Source organism: Hippocampus zosterae, chromosome 14, assembly GCF_025434085.1.
Source record: "Hippocampus zosterae strain Florida chromosome 14, ASM2543408v3, whole genome shotgun sequence".
NCBI lineage: Eukaryota > Metazoa > Chordata > Actinopteri > Syngnathiformes > Syngnathidae > Hippocampus > Hippocampus zosterae.
This window is the reverse complement of record NC_067464.1, coordinates 9,870,986-9,892,803: the sequence shown is the minus strand read 5'-3', so window position 1 is coordinate 9,892,803 and position 21,818 is coordinate 9,870,986. Positions and strand designations below refer to the sequence as shown.

The 21,818-nt window shown below is 41.8% G+C and overlaps 2 protein-coding genes and 2 long non-coding RNA genes across 5 annotated transcripts in view; 2 read left to right on the top strand and 2 right to left on the bottom strand.

The window, feature by feature from the left end:
• Positions 1-21,818, bottom strand: part of LOC127614931 (uncharacterized) — a 276,974-nt gene that overhangs the window by 107,518 nt on the left and 147,638 nt on the right. The window lies entirely within an intron of this gene.
• Positions 212-10,062, top strand: rps6kl1 (ribosomal protein S6 kinase-like 1). 2 transcript variants are annotated; one of them, XM_052086363.1, is made up of 12 exons: positions 212-620; positions 1,144-1,264; positions 1,468-1,641; positions 2,433-2,557; positions 2,956-3,048; positions 3,168-3,215; positions 3,886-4,018; positions 4,143-5,465; positions 5,539-5,628; positions 6,507-6,589; positions 6,855-6,950; positions 9,918-10,062. In XM_052086363.1, the coding sequence occupies exons 3-12, from the start codon at positions 1,506-1,508 to the stop codon at positions 10,026-10,028; spliced, it is 2,238 nt and encodes a 745-aa protein (XP_051942323.1). In that variant the 5' UTR covers positions 212-620; positions 1,144-1,264; positions 1,468-1,505; the 3' UTR covers positions 10,029-10,062. The 2 variants fall into 2 exon arrangements, with proteins under 2 accessions (XP_051942323.1, XP_051942322.1); XM_052086362.1 differs by having other exon boundaries at positions 212-781.
• LOC127614930 (uncharacterized) lies at positions 10,095-10,717 on the top strand. Its single transcript, XR_007966748.1, has 2 exons — positions 10,095-10,266; positions 10,304-10,717. It is a non-coding gene; the product is annotated as an uncharacterized LOC127614930 (long non-coding RNA).
• dlst (dihydrolipoamide S-succinyltransferase) lies at positions 10,758-20,494 on the bottom strand. The gene is made up of 15 exons (XM_052086365.1): positions 20,333-20,494; positions 18,666-18,699; positions 18,539-18,578; positions 17,746-17,807; positions 16,764-16,838; positions 16,615-16,670; positions 16,235-16,343; positions 15,755-15,934; positions 15,527-15,600; positions 15,341-15,438; positions 13,116-13,246; positions 12,872-12,945; positions 12,710-12,793; positions 11,842-12,009; positions 10,758-11,364 (listed from the first exon to the last, which is right to left on the bottom strand). Exons 1-15 carry the CDS (start codon positions 20,393-20,395, stop codon positions 11,230-11,232), a joined length of 1,383 nt encoding a protein of 460 aa, XP_051942325.1. The 5' UTR covers positions 20,396-20,494; the 3' UTR covers positions 10,758-11,229.

The following is a 21,818-nucleotide window of genomic DNA, read 5'->3' as shown; positions in this document are numbered from 1 at the left end:
TGAACAAACGCTAATCAATACTGAGCTTTTAGGTCCATAGACCAGACCCCTCTCTTTTGACTTTTGGGAAAAGGCAGCTGCATCCTCCTAATGTTCCCCTCCTTCGCCTCTGTGAGTCATACAAGGTTACCACTGTCCCTTTGTAATCCTGCCTTACCCTGGGGGGCGGGGTGAGGGTGTGGTGGGGACGAAGCAACCTAGTTCCATCTGGTACGAAGCACCCATCACTTTTTAATCTGAATATGAGTCTTCCGTTCATAATGGATGGCGCATACATGAAGGAAATATACTATTTTACCATCCATACGATACACTGGATTATGCTATTGTCGAAGCCCAATACATTTTAGATTGGAAGTAAAAGTGAGAAAAATGACAAGGCCATCATTCAATGCACTCAAGAAAACAACACTGTCTCTTTAAATCAGACAGCATCCAGCATGATGAGAGTGGGGGAAGAGAGTGCTTGCGTGTGAAATGGTACCCGAACGTGTCATCATGCTCAGCAAATCGGAGGCCATAGATGGAATTTCTCCTCCTCCGCTCCTCCTCGGAAGAGTGTGTTGTGTGTTGGCTGATGCTGATGCTGCTAAGGCACACGGTCTGCCTCCTCACATAGCGTACGCTGTATTTATTTGTGCATGCTCGTCGTTTCTATGTGGTATTTGTTGTTTTTGTTATTGTTGCGGGAGAATGTTAAAGATCCGGGCTATGGTTCAACGCTGAGCAGATGATGGCTGAGAAACTCCTAGATGATGATGTCGCCGCCTGCCATGAGGATGTAAGGCTTGTGTTTGGCAAATTGAAGAGAAAAATAATGCCATACGTTACCATCATTATGCAATTGATTTTCAGTTTCGATATTTCTTGATATCTTTTGATTTAAAAAATATATTTTTGTATATTTTTTTACAATGTCTATTTGTCTTCTTTAAGATAAACAGCTTGGTTGCATGTGCACTCTAAAATGCAAAACATTGTCAGTGTGGTTGTCTACAATGGTGAGCCGAAGTCTTCATAGTGCTTTGATGATGAAACATTTGAAATATTTACTCTTTACATCAAAGGGAGTTGTTTTTGTTTTTATTAAATTACTTCCTGTCTCTACAAATGAGAGTTAACTCTTTGCTTCCTCTTTTCCAGCCTATCATGCTCTGTCATAGAGGCCTAAACCTCGAGGTCACTGGGGGAAGAACCACACCGAGCCCACCCAGTGACGCCTAGCAGAGATGTGTCCTGCTTTCCATGAGACCAGGAAGCAAAGGTGAGCCTTCAAGAAAACTACACGCCTGCACACGCACACACACACACACACACACGCACATATACCGGTAGTTTGAAAGAGGCAGGTATATTCACCAATGAATGATTCAATATCCACTTCCTGCGCTAAGGTTAAGGTGACAAAAACATAGTTAACATCTTGGCAATTACCATTGACTTAAATACGTCTCAAACTGCTGTCAGGCTCAACTGGACCTTGACGGGCCCTAAAGAAGGTGAGGATGGCGAAGCGTGATTACTTGGTGGAGGCAGCCAAGCAGATTCGCATGGCTCTGGACAGCGAGGTCAACGAGGACTACGAGGCAGCTTTCAGTTATTATAAGAATGGGGTGGACTTACTGTTGAATGGCGTTCAATGTAAGTTCATTTCGACCACGTAATATTCTTCTACTATATCATTATTCCATTATCATGTTCATATTTTTATTAGCTAATTGATTGGTAAATCATCACAATGTATCACAATGCTGGGTAGCATCGGATTTGACCCGGTATGTTGGGTCCAGTGTTTTCTCCCAAATGGGGTAAAAACTAACCATACCGATGACTTAAAGCAACAAAGAAATTAGTTACCAGGTTATCGGTATAATGTATCGAGTTAAAAATGATATCAATGTTTTCATTTCTTGGACGTAGTATTTTAAATATTCTGTAAAGCGCTTTCTTACAGCTGCAGCGGTTGTGAAAGCTCGAAATAAGTCATGCTGTATTGTATTGTATTCCTTTTAGCGTAGCTCCATCTAGTGGATGTAAAACCCAACCGCGGCTTCTATTGTAGCTTCTATTTTATGCGCCGCCCTATATATGAAAACTGTTTTAAAAGAGGCCACTCATTGAAGGTGCGCTTGATACTCCGAAGATCCTTTTAGTGCGGAAAATACGATACTTGTCTCCATATGTGCATTTTATGACATCATCAATCTCTGACTGTTTGGGAGATTTAAAATAGTACTTGTCCAGCGCCAGACATGTGACAGGAACATGCAGACGACATTAAAAATGGGAAGTTAAAAATCAGAACTCCCACTGGACAAAGATCAACAGGTTCATTGAGGACAGGCTTGTTGTATTGTTCCATTTATTAGACAAATCCACAGTCAGCGGCAATGCTAGATTTGAGTCTGACATTGATGTTCGTCTTCGTTCAGTGGACCCAAACAAGGAGCGTCGGGAGGCTGTGAAGAGGAAGACGACCCAGTACTTGAAGAGAGCTGAGGAAATCTTCATAACGCATCTGCAGGACAACCTCGGGAAAGGAAACTCTCATTTAGGGGTATGACTGAAAATGTTTTCCTGTTCTTATACCAGCTTAGCCACACCCACACAGGGAAACGGGCTTTGCCAAGCCCATGTAACAGTGTTTGACTTCGCAGTCCGAACTGGATTCAACCAGTGTGCCAAAGAGTGCCAAAAACAGGGAAGAAGACCATAGCAAGAGAAGGTCGTAGCGATACAACGGCTTAGCTCAAGTCATCAGTCTGACTATGTATGCCAATGACAATCTGTCAATTGTTTTGAAAATACAGTCGTTTCCTGTTACTCACTGACTCCGCCAAGCCCAGCTAACGTCTTTATCATTGATGCAATTTCATACATGAGCCTTATTAACTTACAATGTGGCAAAGAATTTAAATGTAAGCTAGCTGCTGTATTTTTCTTTTGTATGCCCAGGGCTACAGCAGTCTGAGATTCCGTCCGGTAAGACACTTAAGTTCTCCTATGGAGGATCTGGAGATGTGTAAGGTGGTGGGCATCAGTGATAAGGTAAATGAATCAGTGGTGCATCTGTTGATCAACAAGGACGCTTAACCTGAAAATCCCTGTATTGTTGAATGCAAACAAAACTATGTATACTTTTTATTTGTTTGTTTCCTTGCATATAGGTCCTAGTTGTCCAAAGCATGGTTAATAAAGAGACATTCGTAGTAAAGGTGGGTGTTTATTTTTGAGTTACGCTGTTTATTTGGAGTATGCTTTGGATTATTAGATGTTCCTTGATTTCTCCAGTGACGAGTGATTTTTAACTGGTTTAAACTTTTCATGATTTCCATTCGTGAGGGATTCCGGTGAGATTCTTTAGTGATCCAGGTCATGACAATCCCTAAAAGTCAATCGATGCAACTGGACTCTCTCGGTTGTTGAAGCTGATAAGGCTTCTTACTTTGTAGGTTCTAAACCTGAGAAATCAAGATGTGCCAGTTTTTTGGATCAAAGGTGAAATATCAGCAATCAAGAATCGCCTCAATTTATCGTTTGTGGAATTCTGCAGAATATTCTTGATTTCTATCCATGCTCTGTTTTTCCTTCCTTCTTTCCTTCCTCTTTTAGTCATCACTGCAACTGTTTTACTGCAAGCTTCAGCATACTCAATAATTTCGGAAGAAAAAAAAACAACACTTTGGACTGACGTCAACTCAGCAGTGTGTGCATTTTATCTAAGACAAAAGTGAGTGTAGCAAGGCCATTAGATAGTGACAAGTAGGGTTGGTTAAGTATAGAAGTAACCAAGTATTTATGACTTCCCACCATGTTTTTGAAGCCAACAACAATAAGTCATGTTTTCCTTTCAGTGCAGCTGATGGCTTGCCTTTGCTTTTGCAGAGTCTGATGAAGTCGAGCTGGGAAAGCAGGGAGCAGCCCACCATCATCCCTCAAGGAGTGCCGTACATGGTGAAGCTGCTGAGGTATTACGTCAGCGAGGACACGGTTTACCTCCATCTTGAACATGTCAAAGGTAAGGAAAAAAAATATCAACTGCATTTTAAAAAGCTTGTTTTAGTTGACAGTGTTAAGTTGAAAAAAATAAAATAAAAACACCAAGGTTGATCACTGTCCTATGCCCTTTTTTCCCCCCCAAGGTGGGAGGCTCTTCTCTAAACTTCACAAGCTGAGGAAAGAGAGAGCCAAGGAACACCCAGAATGCATCACACCTGGCCAACACAACAACAAGATGAAGAGCAGCTACACCTCGCCCACAATATGCACGGAGTACCAGCGCAGCATCAGCATGGAAAGCGGTCACAAGATGAGTGACGAGAGCCCAGATGTGGATGACCCGAGATCTTGGGACGAGACCCAGCGGTGTCTGGACAGCTGCGGGACTCACTCGTACATTGAAGAGACGGGCTGCCTGCAGAACTCCCGTTCGGCCGCATCGTTCTACAGCAAGCTCGACCGCCTGACTTTACTTTCTGGACCCGCCAGATCGCAGGTCAGCGCTCGCATCCATCCACCAGCTCCTACTTTGTGCTTGCACTCCTCTCAAACTCAGGACAAGCCCGCTCTTCCTTTGTCTTGCGCTCGTGTCAGCCAAGCTCTGGACGTCATGTCAGAACTCAGTGGCAGCCAAGCTGGAACTGGACTCATCGAGTGCAGCTCCGACTTTGAAGTCGCTTGGAAGGCTGCAGATCCAGCACTGAGAGGTGACCAATTAAACCCCTATGCAGTTACTGAAGGTGTCTTCAACATGACACTTCATTCAAAGCAGACCTCGTGTATAAAAACTGATTCTCCAAACACTAAAAGTCATATTTTAAATTCCTCTCCGGCCATTTTACATCTTCCTCTCCATTGCCAAACACAAATTCACGGAAGAGCGTCTTGGGATGGACCGGGCTTTCATCAGGGATCCATTTTAAGTGCGGCCGACCAGGTTACAAATTTGGACGCAATGCAGTCCGGCAGCAGTCCCAGCCCAGACGAACGAAATGGAGCGGTGGTCCTTCGGAGCTCAGACAAAGTTGTGTTCTCGGATCACAGGGAAGCACAGACCACCCAAGGAAGCTCCTGGCCTTTCTCTGCAAGGGAAATGTGTCCAGTGGATGTGAGAGACGGTGTGGAAGAAGCCTGTGAGCTGCTCAGCCCAGGAAATGTGGCCCAGCCTTCAAGTTGCTCCTCCACCTCCCCTCATGTGGTGGGTGCCCCAAAAAGAACTGAGGGCTCACCCGTGAGGACCGAGTGGCAAGGAGATGACCAGATCATCGAAGTGGATGGATGGTGCCACGTACCTCGTTTACCACTCAAACACTCAGATAAGTCCAGCTGTCGGACCTGCTGGGGGCTCCCAGAATCTGAGGTGCGTGTTTGGGGCGCTCAGATCCTGCTGGCTCTGGAGAGCCTTCATCAACAAGGCATCATATGCCGGGACCTCAACCCCAGAAACGTTCTGTTGACCAGCAATGGTAAGTGTCACACAGACGATTGCACGCAAGAAGTTTGAATTGGTTGAAAATGTATTGTTTTATATTGACACAGGAAAGGTGTGCTTGACCTTTTTTGGACAATGGAGTGAGGTTCAATCGGAAATTAACTGTGATGCCATGGAACAGATGTACTGTGCGCCAGGTAGCCCTCAACCTCTGTTCTTGTTATGGACACATGTGGACAAAATGATCAGCACCCCTCTTTTAACTCATTCAGTACCAGCCAATTCTGGACCAAGTCTGAAAAGACGTTTAAAAACGTCTTTGGGAGTGAATGAGTTTAATGAAACAACAACCGTAATAAAAATAATCATGTAATGAAAATCAACCAATTAAAATTCGACATTGCTTTTTCATTTATGGGTCAAGGGAATTTTATGACAATTATTACTTTTTAAATAATCTCAAGAAACAGGCCTGTACGAAAATGATGGTACCCAGACAAAAGACTGAAAATAATTTGACCATATGGACATGTTCAACCAAGGCGTGTCCTCTAATTAGCATCGCAGGTGTCCTCCGACTTGCAATCATTCAATGTCCTACGTCAAGGATGACAACTACAGTCACAGTGCTGGTGGCTGACATGATGTGTTAACACGCTATTAACACACTAATCGTGGACCAGATGAAGTGAAGTAGAGAATATTCTCATGGAGATTCGTCAGAAAATGAAGACTGTCCAAGCAGCTTGATGTTATGCAAAGGCAAAAGCCAACATTGCTGTTGAAAATTAATCATAAAAAATAAATTGCCAACCTGCACACATTTTTGAGAGAATATCTTATGGACAGACAAGCCCCCCCCCCCCCAAAAAAGGAAAAAAAAACATTTTGGCAACGCATATGCTAAAAGCAATGTCTGATTCTCATAGGTTAATTTTCATTACATTTTATTGATTACCACTATTAATGTTCATTATTATTTTTGTTTCCTGAGACAACAGTGGAATACCAACAATTTTGTCCACATATGTAGATGTATTCATTACAAGAAGTGAACGGCTGCATTTGTCACCAGAAATTGGTGGAGTCTCCAGAGTCACTGAAGCTTGTGATTGGTGGAGCCTGGGGGCACTGTTGTTTGAACTTCTCACCGGAATGGTAAGTGAAATCTCAGAAAGATTCGAAGATGCATTCGAACCTTTACAGGTGAATTTAATTTGAGACTTTCAAAAAACTTTGAATGTTCCAAAAATGTTCCAAAAACAAGGAGCGGAAATGTCATTCATTAGCTTTGTAATCTCATTCGATTGTGTGATTGTACCTTAAGTGTGTCATCAATAGTAATAGGCAAATTGATATATAAAGTGCACATCCATATTTGTATTTATAATTTCATGCATAGTCTTGCTTTCTGTGCCCTCAGCCACTATGGCAGCTCCACCCAACAGGAATCAACTCACACACTCAGCTGCTCATCCCCGACCACCTGAGCACCACTGCTGCATCCCTGCTTCATGAGGTGTGCAACATGCATTTATTTTAAAGTTGAAATCATGTCGAGAAGCCACCAAAGTAAAATGTACATTAGAGCCGTTTTAGACCACTTGGCACATATCATATAAACACCCAGTGAGCAAAATTGGTCTGGCCCAGCTCTGGGGCCGACACGTCACGTACACACCTCAATGAATGACGGTCCTGCAGTGGCCCACGTTGGCATACATGATGTGGGCCGCATTCGGCCCAGATCTGAGCCGCATTGTAAAACCATATCTGGCCCTACTCCGGCCCGACGCTGGGCCAGAACAGGTTCCTGATATCAGCCTGAATTCAACCTCAACTAAGCGACATCTTTCATGACCCATAATTGACCCACATTAAAAAAAAGTCTCAAAAACGACTGTTATAAAAATATCTTTATTCTCATAATTTGTGAACCTCACATAAATGGACTTTTCTTTGTTTAACAGTGAACACAAAGTCCAAATTGGAATGCAGCTTACTCTTGAACGGTATTTTTCTCATGTTTTAATTAATTACGTATGTAAATTGAAGGTCAGTGGCTCGGATAATGGATGGACTTGTATATTTTATTTGGAATCATATTGAATAACTGAATCTGAATTGTACAATCGGAATTTGAAACGATAGCCTTTTTTTTCTTTGAAACTGTATTTGATCCTCACTGAAAATTACATTTTGTTAATTTTCATATTCAGTCTTACAAATACAAAACGACGTATCCGGTTTGTATTGCAGCAAACGGAATCAAAATTAATTTCATTGCATTTCAGTGCAGAAAGGGTTCTTTTTGGCAGCTCCTCTGACTGTTCAATCACCTACATTTTAACAAGTGATGTGTCGGTCGCGAACGAGCCGGTACAAAAAGCCGGATCTTTGAAGTGAACTATGAGCCGTTTTTAGCCCAAAAAAAACAACCATGTATAGTAAGGTGTTTTTCGATGAAAAAAACGACGATGTGTAGTAAGGCGTTTTTCGACGAAAAAACGACCATGAACGGTAAGGTGTTTTGAGCCAAAAAAAAAGGACCATGAATAGTAAGGCGTTTTGACAAAAAAAAAGACCATGATTAGTAAGGTGTTTTAAGCAGAAAAAAACGACCATGAACAGTAAGGCGTTTTTACAGATAAACAATGACCATGTACAATAAGGCGTTTTTAGCCGAAAAAACCCCAACCGTGTGTAGTAAGGCGTTTTTAGCCCGAAAAACAACCCTGTATAGTAATGCGTTTTTAGACAAAAAAAAAAGACCATGTATAATAAGGCGTTTTTAGCCGAAAAAAAATGACCATGTATAGTATTGGAAGGCGTTTTTAACCGAAAAAAACGACCATGTTAGGTAAGGCATTTTTAGCACAAAAAAAACGACATAGTATAGTAAGGCGTTTTTAGCCCGAAAAAAAACGACCAAGTATAGTAAGGCGTTTTAGCCCGAAAAAAACGACCATGTATAGTAAGGCATTTTTAGCACAAAAAAACGACATAGTATATAGTAAGGCGTTTGTTAGCCCGAAAAAAATGACCATGTATAGTAAGGCATTTTTAGCACAAAAAAACGACATAGTATATAGTAAGGCGTTTGTTAGCCCGAAAAAAACGACCATGTATAGTAAGGCATTTTTAGCACAAAAAAACGACATAGTATATAGTAAGGCGTTTGTTAGCCCGAAAAAAATGACCATGTATAGTAAGGCATTTTTAGCCCGAAAAAAACGACCATGTATAGTCAGGTGTTTATAGACCGAAAAAACCAACATAGTATAGTAAGGCGTTTTTAGCCCGAAAAAAACGACCATGTACTGTGTAGTAACGCGTTTTTAGCCCGAAAAAAACGACAAAGTTTCGTAAGGCGTTTTTAGCCTGAAAAAAATTACCATGTAGAGTAAAGCATTTTTCGCCCGAAAAAAACGACCATGTATAGTAAGGCATTTTTAGCCCGAAAAAAAACGACCATCTATAGTAAGGCGTTTTTAGCACGAAAAAACGACATAGTATAGTAAGGCGTTTTTAACCCGAAAAAAACGACAGTTTCGTAAGGCGTTTTTAGCCCGAAGAAAACCACCAAGTAGTAAGGCGTTTTTAGCCCGAAAAAAACGACCATTTATAGTAAGGCATTTTTAGCCCGAAAATAACGACCATGCCCAAATCGTTTTTTTACTTACACCTTACTATACATAGTCTTTTTTTCGGCTAAAAACACCTTTCTACACATGGTCGTTTTTTTCCGCTAAAAACGCCTTACTACACAAGGTCTTTTTTTCGGCTAAAACGCCTTACTATACATGGTCGTTTTTTTGGGCTAAAAACACCTTACTATATATGGTCTTTTTTTGATTTTTGTTTTTGTTAAAACGCCTTGATTAGTAAGGCGATTCCAGCTTTGGCCTCCCTGTGTGGAGTTTGCATGTGGGCCTGCGTGGGTTTTCTCCGGGTGCTCCGGTTTCCTCCCACATTCCAAAAACATGCGTGGTGGGCTGATTGAACACTCTAAATTGTCCCTAGGTGTGAGTGTGAGTGCGAATGCTTGTTTGTTTCTGTGTGCCCTGTGATTGGCTGGCAACCGATTCAGGGTGTCCCCGCCTACTGCCCGAAGACAGCTGGGATAGGCTCCAGCACCCCCCGCGACCCTAGTGAGGATCAAGCGGCTTGGAAGATGAATGAATGAATGAATAAAAAATAAATTCTGAAATATCAAATACCCTCATTGACTGGAGTTGCCCACCCCTGCATTATTTTATTGTATCAATATCAAAGTGATGCACAGGTTCATTGATGTACCTTCTGCCATCTAGTGAAAGAACAATTGTTCTGCCAATCGCCACACATCTCCCGCATTCATAACTGACCAGCGATATATTATTTGCCATAAATAAACAACTTTCAGACCACTTGGGTGAAATTAGATAATTTCCCCTAGAACAATGACTAAATCGATTAGGCGACACCTTTGCTTCTGCTTCCACAGTTACTTCAGTTTGACTTAGGCTATCGTCTGGGGTGTGGTGGTGGAGGGGTGAGCGACATCAAGTGTCACCCTTTCTTCAGCAGTGTCTCCTGGAAGGCCCTGAGCTGCTAGCTGGGTGCAGACGCCTCTACGATGCACTGGAAACGGGTAGGGGGGGGGGGGGGGGGGGGAAGTAACCTAAACCGGTCCAAACCCGCATTGTGTGCTTCCCAAAGAAGATTGACTGTGACATCAACAGCACGTACTTATGAGGTCCTTTCAACACACAGTTCCAGAACATTGCATGAAATTGAGTAACATTTGACAATCTTTTAGGACACCTGTCATTATACTGTGTGTGTGTGTGTGTGTGTGTGTGTGTGTGTGTGTGTGTGTGTGTAGTGGAGAGAATGAAAATGAGACAATATTTCTGACTTGAATCATACATGTCATTCAGAATGAATACTGCCATTGTCACACCACTGGACAGTTTCTGGCTAGAACTCTTTGCAGGTCGAAAAGTTACATAAACCAATTACCAAATCCATTCGATGAGAATAAGACAACTCACACACACACTTTTAAAATAATGAACACAGTTAAGTTTTAGGTACTGTATTAATATATTGATACCTAAAACTTGATACAAAAACTGCATATATCAAGCCAAACTGATGTAAAAGGAAAATATGGTGGGACTGATAAGCGGCTTGAAAAATGGATGGATGTACTGTATTTTCCGAAGTGTTTGCAGCTTCAATACTCAACTTGTATGATGCATTGACTTTTGTCATGAATTAAACTGCAACTTTCCACTGAAAGCTTTTTTTCTCCCTTACACAAACACACACGTACATTAAGTCCCATAATTTCGATTTTTATTCAAACTTTTTTTTCTTAAATATTCGAACAGAGCATGAGGAGAACGTTCCACATTGTTGTGTAGTAGCATCAATTCTCCAATTAACAGTTCTTCACTTTGGACATAACATTCTGTTCCTTGGTTTCAACGCATCCTTATTCCTTCAGCAAGCATGTTGAACCTAAATTTTCCATCTCATAATAACTTGAACACATTGTATGTAGAAAATTACATGTGGCGAACATACAAGACTGGATATACTATTTGATCTAATGACCAGAACCTGGAAAATCCTCAGAGAGTAACAAACCCTTATATGACCGCCAGCCTTATATTGCACAACCCAACTGTTAACCAAAAAAAAAAAAAAAAAAAAAAATCAAATTGTTTGAGTCATGTCCATAGGGTGGGTTATAGCCACCGGTTGTGTGGGGCGGTTAAGTCAGTTGGGCCTGGAGCTGATATGGGTGCTCACATGTCGAGGAGCAGCACCCTGGGGTCCTCCACCACAGACTTGATCTTACGAAGGAAGGTGACGGCCTCTCTTCCGTCAACCAGGCGATGATCGTACGTCAGGGCCACGTACATCATGGGACGGATCTCCACCTGTGGAGTCACAACAACAACAAAAATCTTCAACTTGCATGACAAAGTTAAGTTTTGATCATGGTGAATTTATAATTTTAAAAAAGAACTTTCTGGCTCCAATTCGAAGGCCTTTTTATAAATACAGAAACATACCAGCAAGTGCAGAATTTCATAATAAGGTGGAATAAAGCACCACCCTGTGGTACTTTATGGCGCTGCAGTGCTGCTTTAATTGCAAACACTGATTTTCTAAATCATCCTTAAAGTCTTTAGGATGTACACAAATTACACATTACATTCACCTGCCACAATATTAGGTACACCTGAGCATTCAAAGTGGATGAGTTGTTTTAAAAACGGCCGCCACAAAGATGTAAGTGGTAGTTTTGGTGAACAGTCTTAATGTGCATGCATGCATATAGAACTAACTGCAAGACATTATAATGACAAATTTGTAATATTTATGCTATGCTCATCCACATGGAGAACACAAACCTTGCCAGCCACAGCCACAGGCCTGTCAAATATGCCATGCATGCCCAATATAGCAGATTGAGGCGGGTTGATGATGGGTGTGCCGAACAAGGAGCCGAACACGCCGCCGTTGCTGATGGTGAACGTTCCTCCATCCATGTCTTCCACAGCTAGTTCATTGTTGCGGGCCTACAAACAGATATTCAAATAACACTTCAAATGAGCTAAGCAGCTTTATCACAACAGTGCCATTTTCTACATAATGCCCCCTGTTTCGCAACATCATCCATCCATTTCCCACATTGCTTAGCTTTATTAGGGTCATAGATGAGTAGGATCCAATCCCAGGTGGCCATTGGATGAGAGGTGGGGAGCACCCTGGACTGGTTGCCAGCAGGTCACAAAGATAATTAAGCACTCACTCATTCACAGTTACACATGTGGCCAATTTAGAGTAAGGGTGTTCAAACTTTTTTCGTCCAAGAAAAGAATGCAAGGGCTACTTTGACATTCTCCACCTTTAAGTTGCTGAACGCATGAGAAGCAACTCATCCATTTGGATGATATGATAACCAATTATATCTTGTTTTTAGATACAATAAATTTATTACACCTGCAGGAGGTATTCCACAAGAACAGATCTACCCGCTAACTGAGAAGCAGCAGCAAAACCATGTCCACACACAGCACCAAAACAAGAGCCGTGTGGACTATAATGACAGCCTTCAAAGGAACATTTACATGATCATCATCATTGTATTGTGATGTGTTTTAAAATTAGGATCTTGGTACTGAGTATAAAGTGGAGCAAACCTCACACTATTTGCTTCTGTCACTGATTTATATGTATTCACTGGCTAGACATTTTTGAAGAACAAAAAAAACAAACCTTTTCGCCCAACATATTGATGGTCTTCTCAATGTCAGTAAAATTCATTCCCTCGACATTCCTGATAACAGGAACAACCAGGCCCTGAGGGAGAAGTCAAAAGGAAAATTTGTGAACATTTACCATGAGCGTGACACATAGACACACACACACTTGGCTTACCTTTGGTGTGGCCACAGCCACGCTGATGTCGACGTAGTCCCTGTACACAATCTCTTTGGTTGTGTCATCAATGACTGGGAAAAGAAAAGAGAGCAAACATGGCAACAAAAATTGTCACACAGTGTGCAACTACTGTATGGTTTTGAGGATGACATTGAAAGACAACTTGACACTACTGTGCAGCTTTACAGTCAAGTCAAACCAAAGTGAGATGCCAGGCAGTTTTGTGTGGTGAGGCCCTTACCAGCATTGACAACAGGTTGGTCGCTCAGAGCGTAGGCGGATGCCTTCACGAATGCAGACATGAAGCCTAACTTGATGTTGTGCTTCTTCAGGAAGGCGTCTTTGTAGGTCTTTCGCATCTCGGAGATGTTGCTAGACAAGGAAAGCAAGATAAAAGTCTCAATTGAGGGGGGACTTAAATAACGCGTGCAGCCCCCAAATATTTAACAACACAGAGATCTCAATCCATTTAAATGTCACTGGCGGTGGGTGGAATCCACATGCCTTCAAAGTCCTCACTTTTCATAAGACCGCATCAATCGTTCACAGTGTCAAAGAGAGCAAGCCATTTTCAACACAGATCAATATTTTGTTAAACTGACATGAGCGGACTGACCACTGACAAATATCACAATTTGTGATATTTGTGATAAAATATGAAATTGATCAAATTGATAGATGATGAATGTGACCTTTGATTGAAACATAGAGAGGGCGTTAAAATTCTTTTCTACATTATATCCTACTACTTCAAGATCAAAATGTAATGACTTTGAGAGCCTTGATAATAAAACGCTTAGCGAAGCAAGTAAAGCATACATAGTCTGAAGGAGTAATTTTGGTGGCGACTTTTGCTTTCAGGCTGAACAATTTTAAAAAGCACTTGACATACTGTATAACACATCCGACCAAGTGTCACCGTGGTGACGGCGCTAGCAAGCAGCACCTCATGCTAATGTTGGACTATTTATTGCCAGGGTTTGCCGGTTACTCTTTGTTAGAACCTGCAAGAAGTTACAAATCATTTTACCTTGGCTCATTTTCCACTTTTATCTTGATTTTTAATTGTTTGTTTTCCTGCCTGTAAAGCTCTAGGGTTTCTCTGCTAACACAATTAGCCCCTCCCAAGACACAGACTCCGTGAGAAAGGAGAGAAGAAGCGATAAAAATCTTCACTTTTGAGAGTGTGTAAATCTTATTGGGCTGACATAAAAGCCCCCATCAGTGGAGGCTGCCCTTCCACTCAGGGCGCAGGTCTCTGCGGGCCCCCGGTAGATGCTGCCGCCTCACGCTCTGACCGCCTCCTTCGGCTCCAGATGAGCCCGAGCCTGGGAAGTCTTCCTCCAGATTGTCAATGTCAATCCAATTAGGAGACACGGAAAAGCTTCAATAGCCGAAAGCTGACACCGCGCATTTGCGGAGGAAAGAAATCCTCAAAGTGTTCTCTTGAGCACCGGGGGCGAGGGCAGACAATAACATTTGCTTTTAAATTAATAAAGCCCGTTTTAACATTTCTTATCTTTGTTTTAGATGGATTTATGACCAAATATTTACATTCCGGTGTTTCAGACCGGGAGATCCGGTTTCAAAAAGCTTTTCTCGATTTAGGCAGATTCCCATCTGTAGCCATTTGTGTGAGGATCATTTGCACTTACGAAACCACAGTAGTGCACTAGCACCTAGAAAGACGGATGAATATGAAAATATTTGCATACTTGCTCATCAAAGAGCAAATTACTAAGACGGGGTGGGAAAACGGTCATGTTCAGGGGCCCACAATTGACTATTAAAACTGAGATGTTCGTATGTCGTTCAAATGCATAGAATGTAAATATACAAATAATCTTCATACGGCGCTTCTACAACAGCTGCGCAGCTGTAACAATTTAACACAAAATAATACAACAGAACCCTTAAAATAAAACATCAACAATGATATAGTCCATCAATTAAGTGACGCCATAAGAGTTACCGATGCTGCCTCCACAATTGACCGGTAGCTCACTGTCGATGCAATGGGCACTCACTGGTAGCAACAAATCCAGTCTGTATTGTTTTGCATGCCATTTTACCCAATTAGATGACTAAAAATGTAAAACACAATATTTAAAATTCTTAATTATTCAGTTACATTTCCTAACCTGTATTATCTACAAATAATTGTCATTCAATAGGTGACGCATAAAAAGGTTGAATTTATTGTATTTGGTTAATTGAATTTAATCTTTTACCGTTTCAAAATAAATGATCACAGTCACTCAGTGGATAAATATAATGTATTAATTCAAAAACAAATAAGTAGATCTTAATTCAAAGTTTTTCGGTGAGAAAAATAGAATGAAATTACGGAACAAATGGGTGGGTCGGATTCAAGAACGCGTGCGCCCCCCCCCCCCCCCCTTTATTTTGCCCATTGCTGATGTAAAGGGAAGGACGGATGTTGCTTGACCAATTACAGCTTCTTACCTCATGTCAATCTCATTAAAGGTAGTCAACATTGCGCAGGTGTTCTGGGCTTCCTTCAGCCTTTGGGCGATTCTCAGTCTCATTCGATTCATCTTCACCTGAATTCAGAAACAGAATTCTAAGTTTTGGCAGTCGTGTGTAATTCCATTCTTGGCAAGAAAAATGTTCTTTTGCTTCGGTGGTTACCCTGCTTTCCGTGCGGGCTGCTTTCGCGCCTCCAACAACAGGGGCTGCCGGTGCGGTGGGCTTGATGGATGACACTGTGGAAAAAGGCACAAAGAAACAGTGAACATCACAAAGCTATCCGGCGCAGTTGCCCACTGAGCCAAATAAATAAATAAATAAAGGTCCATCAAGCATTCTTGTAGCTCAACAGCACAAATTGTGAAGTAATGCTCGTATAACCGCGCTAACCTGGTTTGGAGTCCATAGGGTGTGTTGGCACAGGTGGCACGGGGGGCATCGTGGTTGGAATGGGGTCAAAAGCGGTGGCGGCAGGAGGCGGAGGGGCAGATGCAGGAGCAGGTGGTGGTGAAGGGCCAGCTGCCGCCGGGGCCTCCGCTTTTGGGGCGGCTGCAGCTTGAGGAGCTCCAGCTGAAAGGTCCATGGTGAGCTGATGAGCTGGTTTTAGGTTAGCAACAGATGACGCGGTTGACGGACTAAAACATGTATTCATGATGCGAACGAGAGGAGCCAGGAGAAATTGAGACGCGGGCGATATACGGTGTTTGACACAACCCTATCGCTCATTCACATGACATGCGGCAAAACGGTGCATTTTGCCATTACAGCATTGTGTGATTGAAGAATTGGTTATTGAAAGGTATTGATTGCTATGCAACTAAGAAGTGGCAAGAAATAGATTGCTATTCTTTCAAATTCTAAAGTACACACGGCCTTTTTGAAGCTTGAAGAGAGGCATTCCTCCCTCGACTTTGCCGCCATCAGGAACCAAAAGCTCCACGATCACCCCTGCGGCGGGAGAAGGAACCTGCACGGATGTCTAGTGGAAGGAAGAACACATTAACTTTATTTCTTTCATATTTGAAGGCCATTTCAAACCTTTATCTGGAAAACTATTCCCCAAACTGCTAGGTCACCCACACAATTTTAAGACGGCCTACTGTATGCTTCTATCGTGCTCCACTCCTATTCACCACTGCATATGATAAAGGTGCTGGGTTAAGGTTTGATTAAACCGTCACAAAGATAATCAATGGTTTTTATTTGTGTGCTTTTATTGGCTACCCGTGGTCTTTATGGCATTCGCTTACCTTGTCAGTCTCAATTTCACACACCACCTCATCCTCTGAAACAGTGTCCCCCACGGCTGTAGGAAGACAAGTTTGTTTCACGATCAAAACGGTGGCGCCACACAGGCCACGTGGCAAGCGACTACTGAGCCGAGGACAAAATGAGTTACCTTTTTCCCACCTCACGTCCCCCTCTGTAACAGACTCCGCAAAGGCAGGGGTCTTAATGGTGAGGACTTCATCTCCTTCGCCACAAAGACAATATTAGATGTACAGTCCCAAATCCACTTCGAATTGTACAGTGTGCTTGTAGCCATGTATAAATAAAGACTCATACATTCAACAACAACTACATTTGAGAGAGAAAATTCCCCCCCCCCACCCCCCCAAAATATTGTGTTAGTTTCTTAAGTTAAATTCTCTGAATTTGGTGCTTGATTGTAGGATGCCGGCCCATGCATTCATTTTCAATGGCGGAGCGAAGCATGAAAACTACACAGGAAGGCCGGAGCCCAGATTCGAACACCGAACATCAAAAAATAAAATGTGAAAATATTTAACTTAATGTAGATAACCCACAAGAGATTCACTCTTAAAACTATTTTTCACCGTCCCGATTTCTGTCCGAATAGCATATTTAACACACTCAAACCAATTTTATTATCACACAGAGACAACCCAAGGAAATACAAAACTCAGTTTCATTATGCTGTGGTGTGACCTTAAACCAACAGTTCATGCGCTCCAATACAGCAGAGTTGAAGCAATTCTGCGAAGAAGAGTGGGCTAAAATTCCTCCACAGTGATGTGAAAGTCTCATCACCAATTATCGCAAATGATTGATTTCAGTTATTGCCGCCAAGGGTGGCAGAACCCATTATGAGCATCAGAGGGTAATTACTTTTTCACAGAGGCACAGGTAGGTTTGGATTTTTCTTGTGCCTCAATAAATTAAATTGGCTTTCAGAAACTGCATTTTGTATTTCCTTGGGTGGTCTCTGCGTGACTTTAAAATTGGTTCGTTGAACTGACAACTCTGGATGGAATAAATATGCAAAGAACACATAAATCCGGAAGAGGGAAAATACTATTTCGCAGCACTGTATGCATGTACACACAGGATACACATACAGAATATAATATGAGACATACTGTAGGCAACAGAGGTCCTGAAGTATTGGATTTGGAAGACACTGGAGCGTGGATCCGATTTTCTTCAGAAGAGAAAATAATATTAAAACATGTATGAAATAAATGCAACTATTATTCATGCATAACATGACCTACTGCGGTACCGATAAAGATGTGAAATCTTCAAGTCAGTCTTATTCCTGGCCTCCAGGAGGCTTTGCGTGCATTATGAGCACGACTTTGGGTGGGAACTGGAATTTTGTTTACATGGCAACTGTTCGCATGAGTGCACTACGGTTAAAGACAAACAATGTGGGAATACAAGTTGTCAGGGATGAAAAGAGACATTACTACAATCGGGCTTCTTAGAAGGAAGAAAAAAATAGGGCCAGGATTATTGATACTGGTTGTTAGTACAACCGTCAACAGTATAACAAGTTCCCAAGCTCTGTAAGGAATTATTTAAATGTTATGGCGACTTATGATCGCTTAGAAAGTGAAAACAAAAACAAAAAAACAATGCTCAAAACTGCTCCAGGAAATTAAAGCCACTCTAACCAATGGCCAATGCTACTTTGGGTGTCTTCGAGGAAGTCATGCCCACAAATGATTCCACATCAGAGCCCTCAGGAATAAGATGGATAGGAAACACTTCTGAAAAGAGTGAACCCCCCCCCCCACCCAAAAAAAAATAATGATAAAAAAGAAACCACTAACATCCTATGCCAGGAGTTAGAAACATTTGCTCCAACGCTTTAGGGACAACATGTTTAACTTTCGAATCGTGTGGTTTTCAAAGTGAGTGTATTCTTACATAGTGTTCTTGGCAGCGAAAGGGTAGCTAGTTGATATAGCTGCAAAGAAAAGGACAGTGAGACATCAATAATGCCAAAAGAGCAATAAAACCCATAAGCACAAGTGTGGAGTGTATTGACACATACCTGCTGCGCCTCTGCGAGTCAACACATTATTTCCCTATGCAAAGACAAAACACATTTGAAACAACACAATACATCTTTTTTCATGTAGCGCTTTCGCAAGCTGTAACGCTTTACAAAACACGCCACATAAAATGACAATAATGCAACACAGAAAACATCAACTTTTAGCAACTAAACTTGATTCCAGGACGACAACATGTCATTGACATCGGTGGCTACAGAAATATAAACACCCCAACAACAGTCAGGACTGGGAAAACAAGTCAGGTCAGCAGTTACGAAGCGTCACGCTGCCGGGAACAACATCAAAAACAACATCAATAAAAGGATAACAAGGCATTGTTATCCTATCCTATAAAAATATCTAACGAGATTCGTAATTTGATATGCACGTGTGTATGAGATATCTCCAAGCTTGAAGTAATGATCCCCACGAGTGGCTGACACCTCACCCGGTCCATTCAGATGAATGGGAGCGAGCCCCGTCTCTCAATATTTCCCTGTTTTGTCTTCATGGTTCCCCTTGTCCTCTAGCAATCTGTGCGTTTCCGTGACACGCTGTCGTTGTGTGGGTTAAAAATGTGATACAGGAGAACATATTGTATAGGGATCCTCAAAAAGTGATTACAAGTTCTGATGGCCGACCAGCAACATGCAACAAACATTTGTAGAATAAAATGGAGATTAATTGTTAGAGTTGCAGTACAATGCTTTTTTTTTTGCTGACTTTGTTAATGTTGATGACTGTCTGTACGTTGTGACTAAAAACGAGACTTTCCACATTATTTTGGTTGAATACTTTGCCTTTCCTGATCGTAAGAGATATCTGTCACAAAGAGATATGAATGAAGATCGAGATTTAAAATGTGATCATAATCGCCCAACGAACTTCCCTGTAGATAGACGAGCTCAGAAAATGGGGCAGACAAAATGTAATATTGTAAATTATTTCAATGATTAGTGCTGACAGTTGGGAGGTCTACCTACAAGGCAGTGGGAGTAAACGGCAGGAATGACACCCTGAGTCGAAGGGTAAAACGCTAGACGACGCTCACGCTGACACAATCAATCTTGCAGAAAAACAAGCACAGTATGGGGTACCAATGTGACCGGCAACATTTTGTACAAAGAATTAAGCAGCTAAAATACTTAACTAACTTAACGTTCAGTAAACACACTCTATTCTATTCTGCCCGGTGCCCCCAACCCCCTTTCCCCGTCATTCACTTTCGGTTTTGGAACATTTCTATTCATCATGAAATAGATTTATATTTTACGCTTCGTTTGACAAGGAAGTTCAACCTAACCAACCGAATAACCTAAAAGTTAGGTCAGCGGATAATAGCATGTCACTGCTAGTCGGCAACTACAGTAATGCAAAGTTCATCCCACAAAAACGTTTTACATATTAAGACCATTTCAGTCGATACAAGCAACATTCGTGCATAAAACGTATTACAAGTGCATCACGGAGAGCACTAAACACTTAAAAGGCAAGGTGTCATACTGTCCTTGGCTTACAATGTTACGGCCTCTACCGTGGCCTACAGTGGCGGAGCTCATGCTAAAGCTAATGCTAGCGATGAGAGAGGCGAAACCAACGCCCGCCCAAAGTGATTCTCACCGGGTGTAGCCTCCTACTGTCGTACTTGTGCCTTTTGGCTTACCTGGCGGATCGCAGAAAGGGAGCGACCAATATTCCTGGAGAGACACCGGGAACTGGACAACATGTTGACCGTGTGACAGCTGCCTGTCAGCGGAAGGGAGCGGGTCAAACAATCTGAATGGAATGGAGGAAGCGCTGCGGGGCAAACCAAATGCACTAAACTAAGAGGGGTGTTTGAATTTTGACAGAATGGTCTCTTCTGAAACGGACAACAGCAGTTGCCTGTACTGTTACGGAGTTGCCACGAAACTGTGAATCCCACGCAAGTTCTGACAGGAAAAGTCCAGCTGAAATATAATTGGCCGCAGTCACGGAGCGCTGCAATATTGTTCAGAATAAAATACATATGTGTTCATGTATTTTTGATTTTACGAAGTAATTGGACAGCTGGGATAGGCTCCAGCACCCCCCGCGACCCTAGTGAGGATCAAGCGGTTAGAAGATGAATGAATGAATGAATGGTTAATTGATTAAGCTTTTATAATTTTAAATAATGTTAAGAATGGTGCAGGAATTATTATTTTATGAAAATAAACAGTTTTTACAGAAACTGTCAAAAAAGCATTTTCCTGACAAATACTTGGTTAATGAATTACAGTATATTAACTACATTTTATGATACAGTAAAAATAGTACGAATTATCATTTTACTATTTCGATCAATTTACGTATTTTACAACAAATTACATATTTTTTCTAACCCCATCTCCGAGTGATTTGGGCCAACATGTTCGTTTTACAAATCCAATGCGTCATGAAAGCACAGCAGTTTGCCCACTCCTGGGCTACACTCTTGTATTTTCCTTCATCATTTATTTATTTCCACTTATATGTTGACGCATCTTACATTATTGAAAATATGGAGATGCGCAGGTTTTCACAAGCATTGCGTGATGCTTGTTTGCAGGTCCGAGGAGCCAGCGCGGGCTGTCACTCAACTTTGCTCAAGAGCGATGCGTTCGTGGTCACGCCTCCGAGGGCACTACAATGAATGCATCTGCTCTTGCGCTGCTCGCATCACAGAGTGCGGGAGGCCATCAGCCCGGCAACAGGTAAGGAGGATTCCTGTCACTTTAACGCACTCATTTTTCTGGTCTCCAACCCGTTCGTTTCATTGTCTTGTTGTTCTGTTTTAGAAACTGTGATCACGTGATAGCTCAAACTTTTAACATTCTAAAAAGGTGTCCATTACCGGTTGGAAAAAAAAGGTTGAAATCGTCCCCCTCCCTATTAAAACATTTCTTAAATTGTAACCGGTGAAGGTTGACGGCACTTCCAGTCATTCAGTCACGGTTTTGAAAAATGGAATTTGTAAAATAAACAAATCTGATTAGTCATTGTAATTTGAACTTTTGAATGTGGAAATGTGTTCATCACTTTTGCTTTCTACAGCGCGCATCATTGTACCCTTTCTAATTGAATTTAGGAACATAACAATATTACTATATTTTAATGTCTTTGTTTGTCTAGACATCCAGATAGCATTA

Bases quoted from the DNA above. Each gene is read 5' to 3' on its own strand.
- rps6kl1 (XM_052086363.1), top strand. From the start codon at position 1,506: ATGGCGAAGCGTGATTACTTGGTGGAGGCAGCCAAGCAGATTCGCATG. The intron at 3,049-3,167 runs GTAAATGAATCA...CCTTGCATATAG, and splicing joins TGGTGGGCATCAGTGATAAG to GTCCTAGTTGTCCAAAGCAT. The intron at 4,019-4,142 runs GTAAGGAAAAAA...TTCCCCCCCAAG, and splicing joins CCATCTTGAACATGTCAAAG to GTGGGAGGCTCTTCTCTAAA.
- dlst (XM_052086365.1), bottom strand. From the start codon at position 20,395: ATGTTGTCCAGTTCCCGGTGTCTCTCCAGGAATATTGGTCGCTCCCTT. The intron at 16,839-17,745 runs GTATGTCTCATA...TTTGTGGCGAAG, and splicing joins CAGGACCTCTGTTGCCTACA to GAGATGAAGTCCTCACCATT. The intron at 13,247-15,340 runs GTAAGAAGCTGT...TTCCTTGTCTAG, and splicing joins TTTAATGAGATTGACATGAG to CAACATCTCCGAGATGCGAA.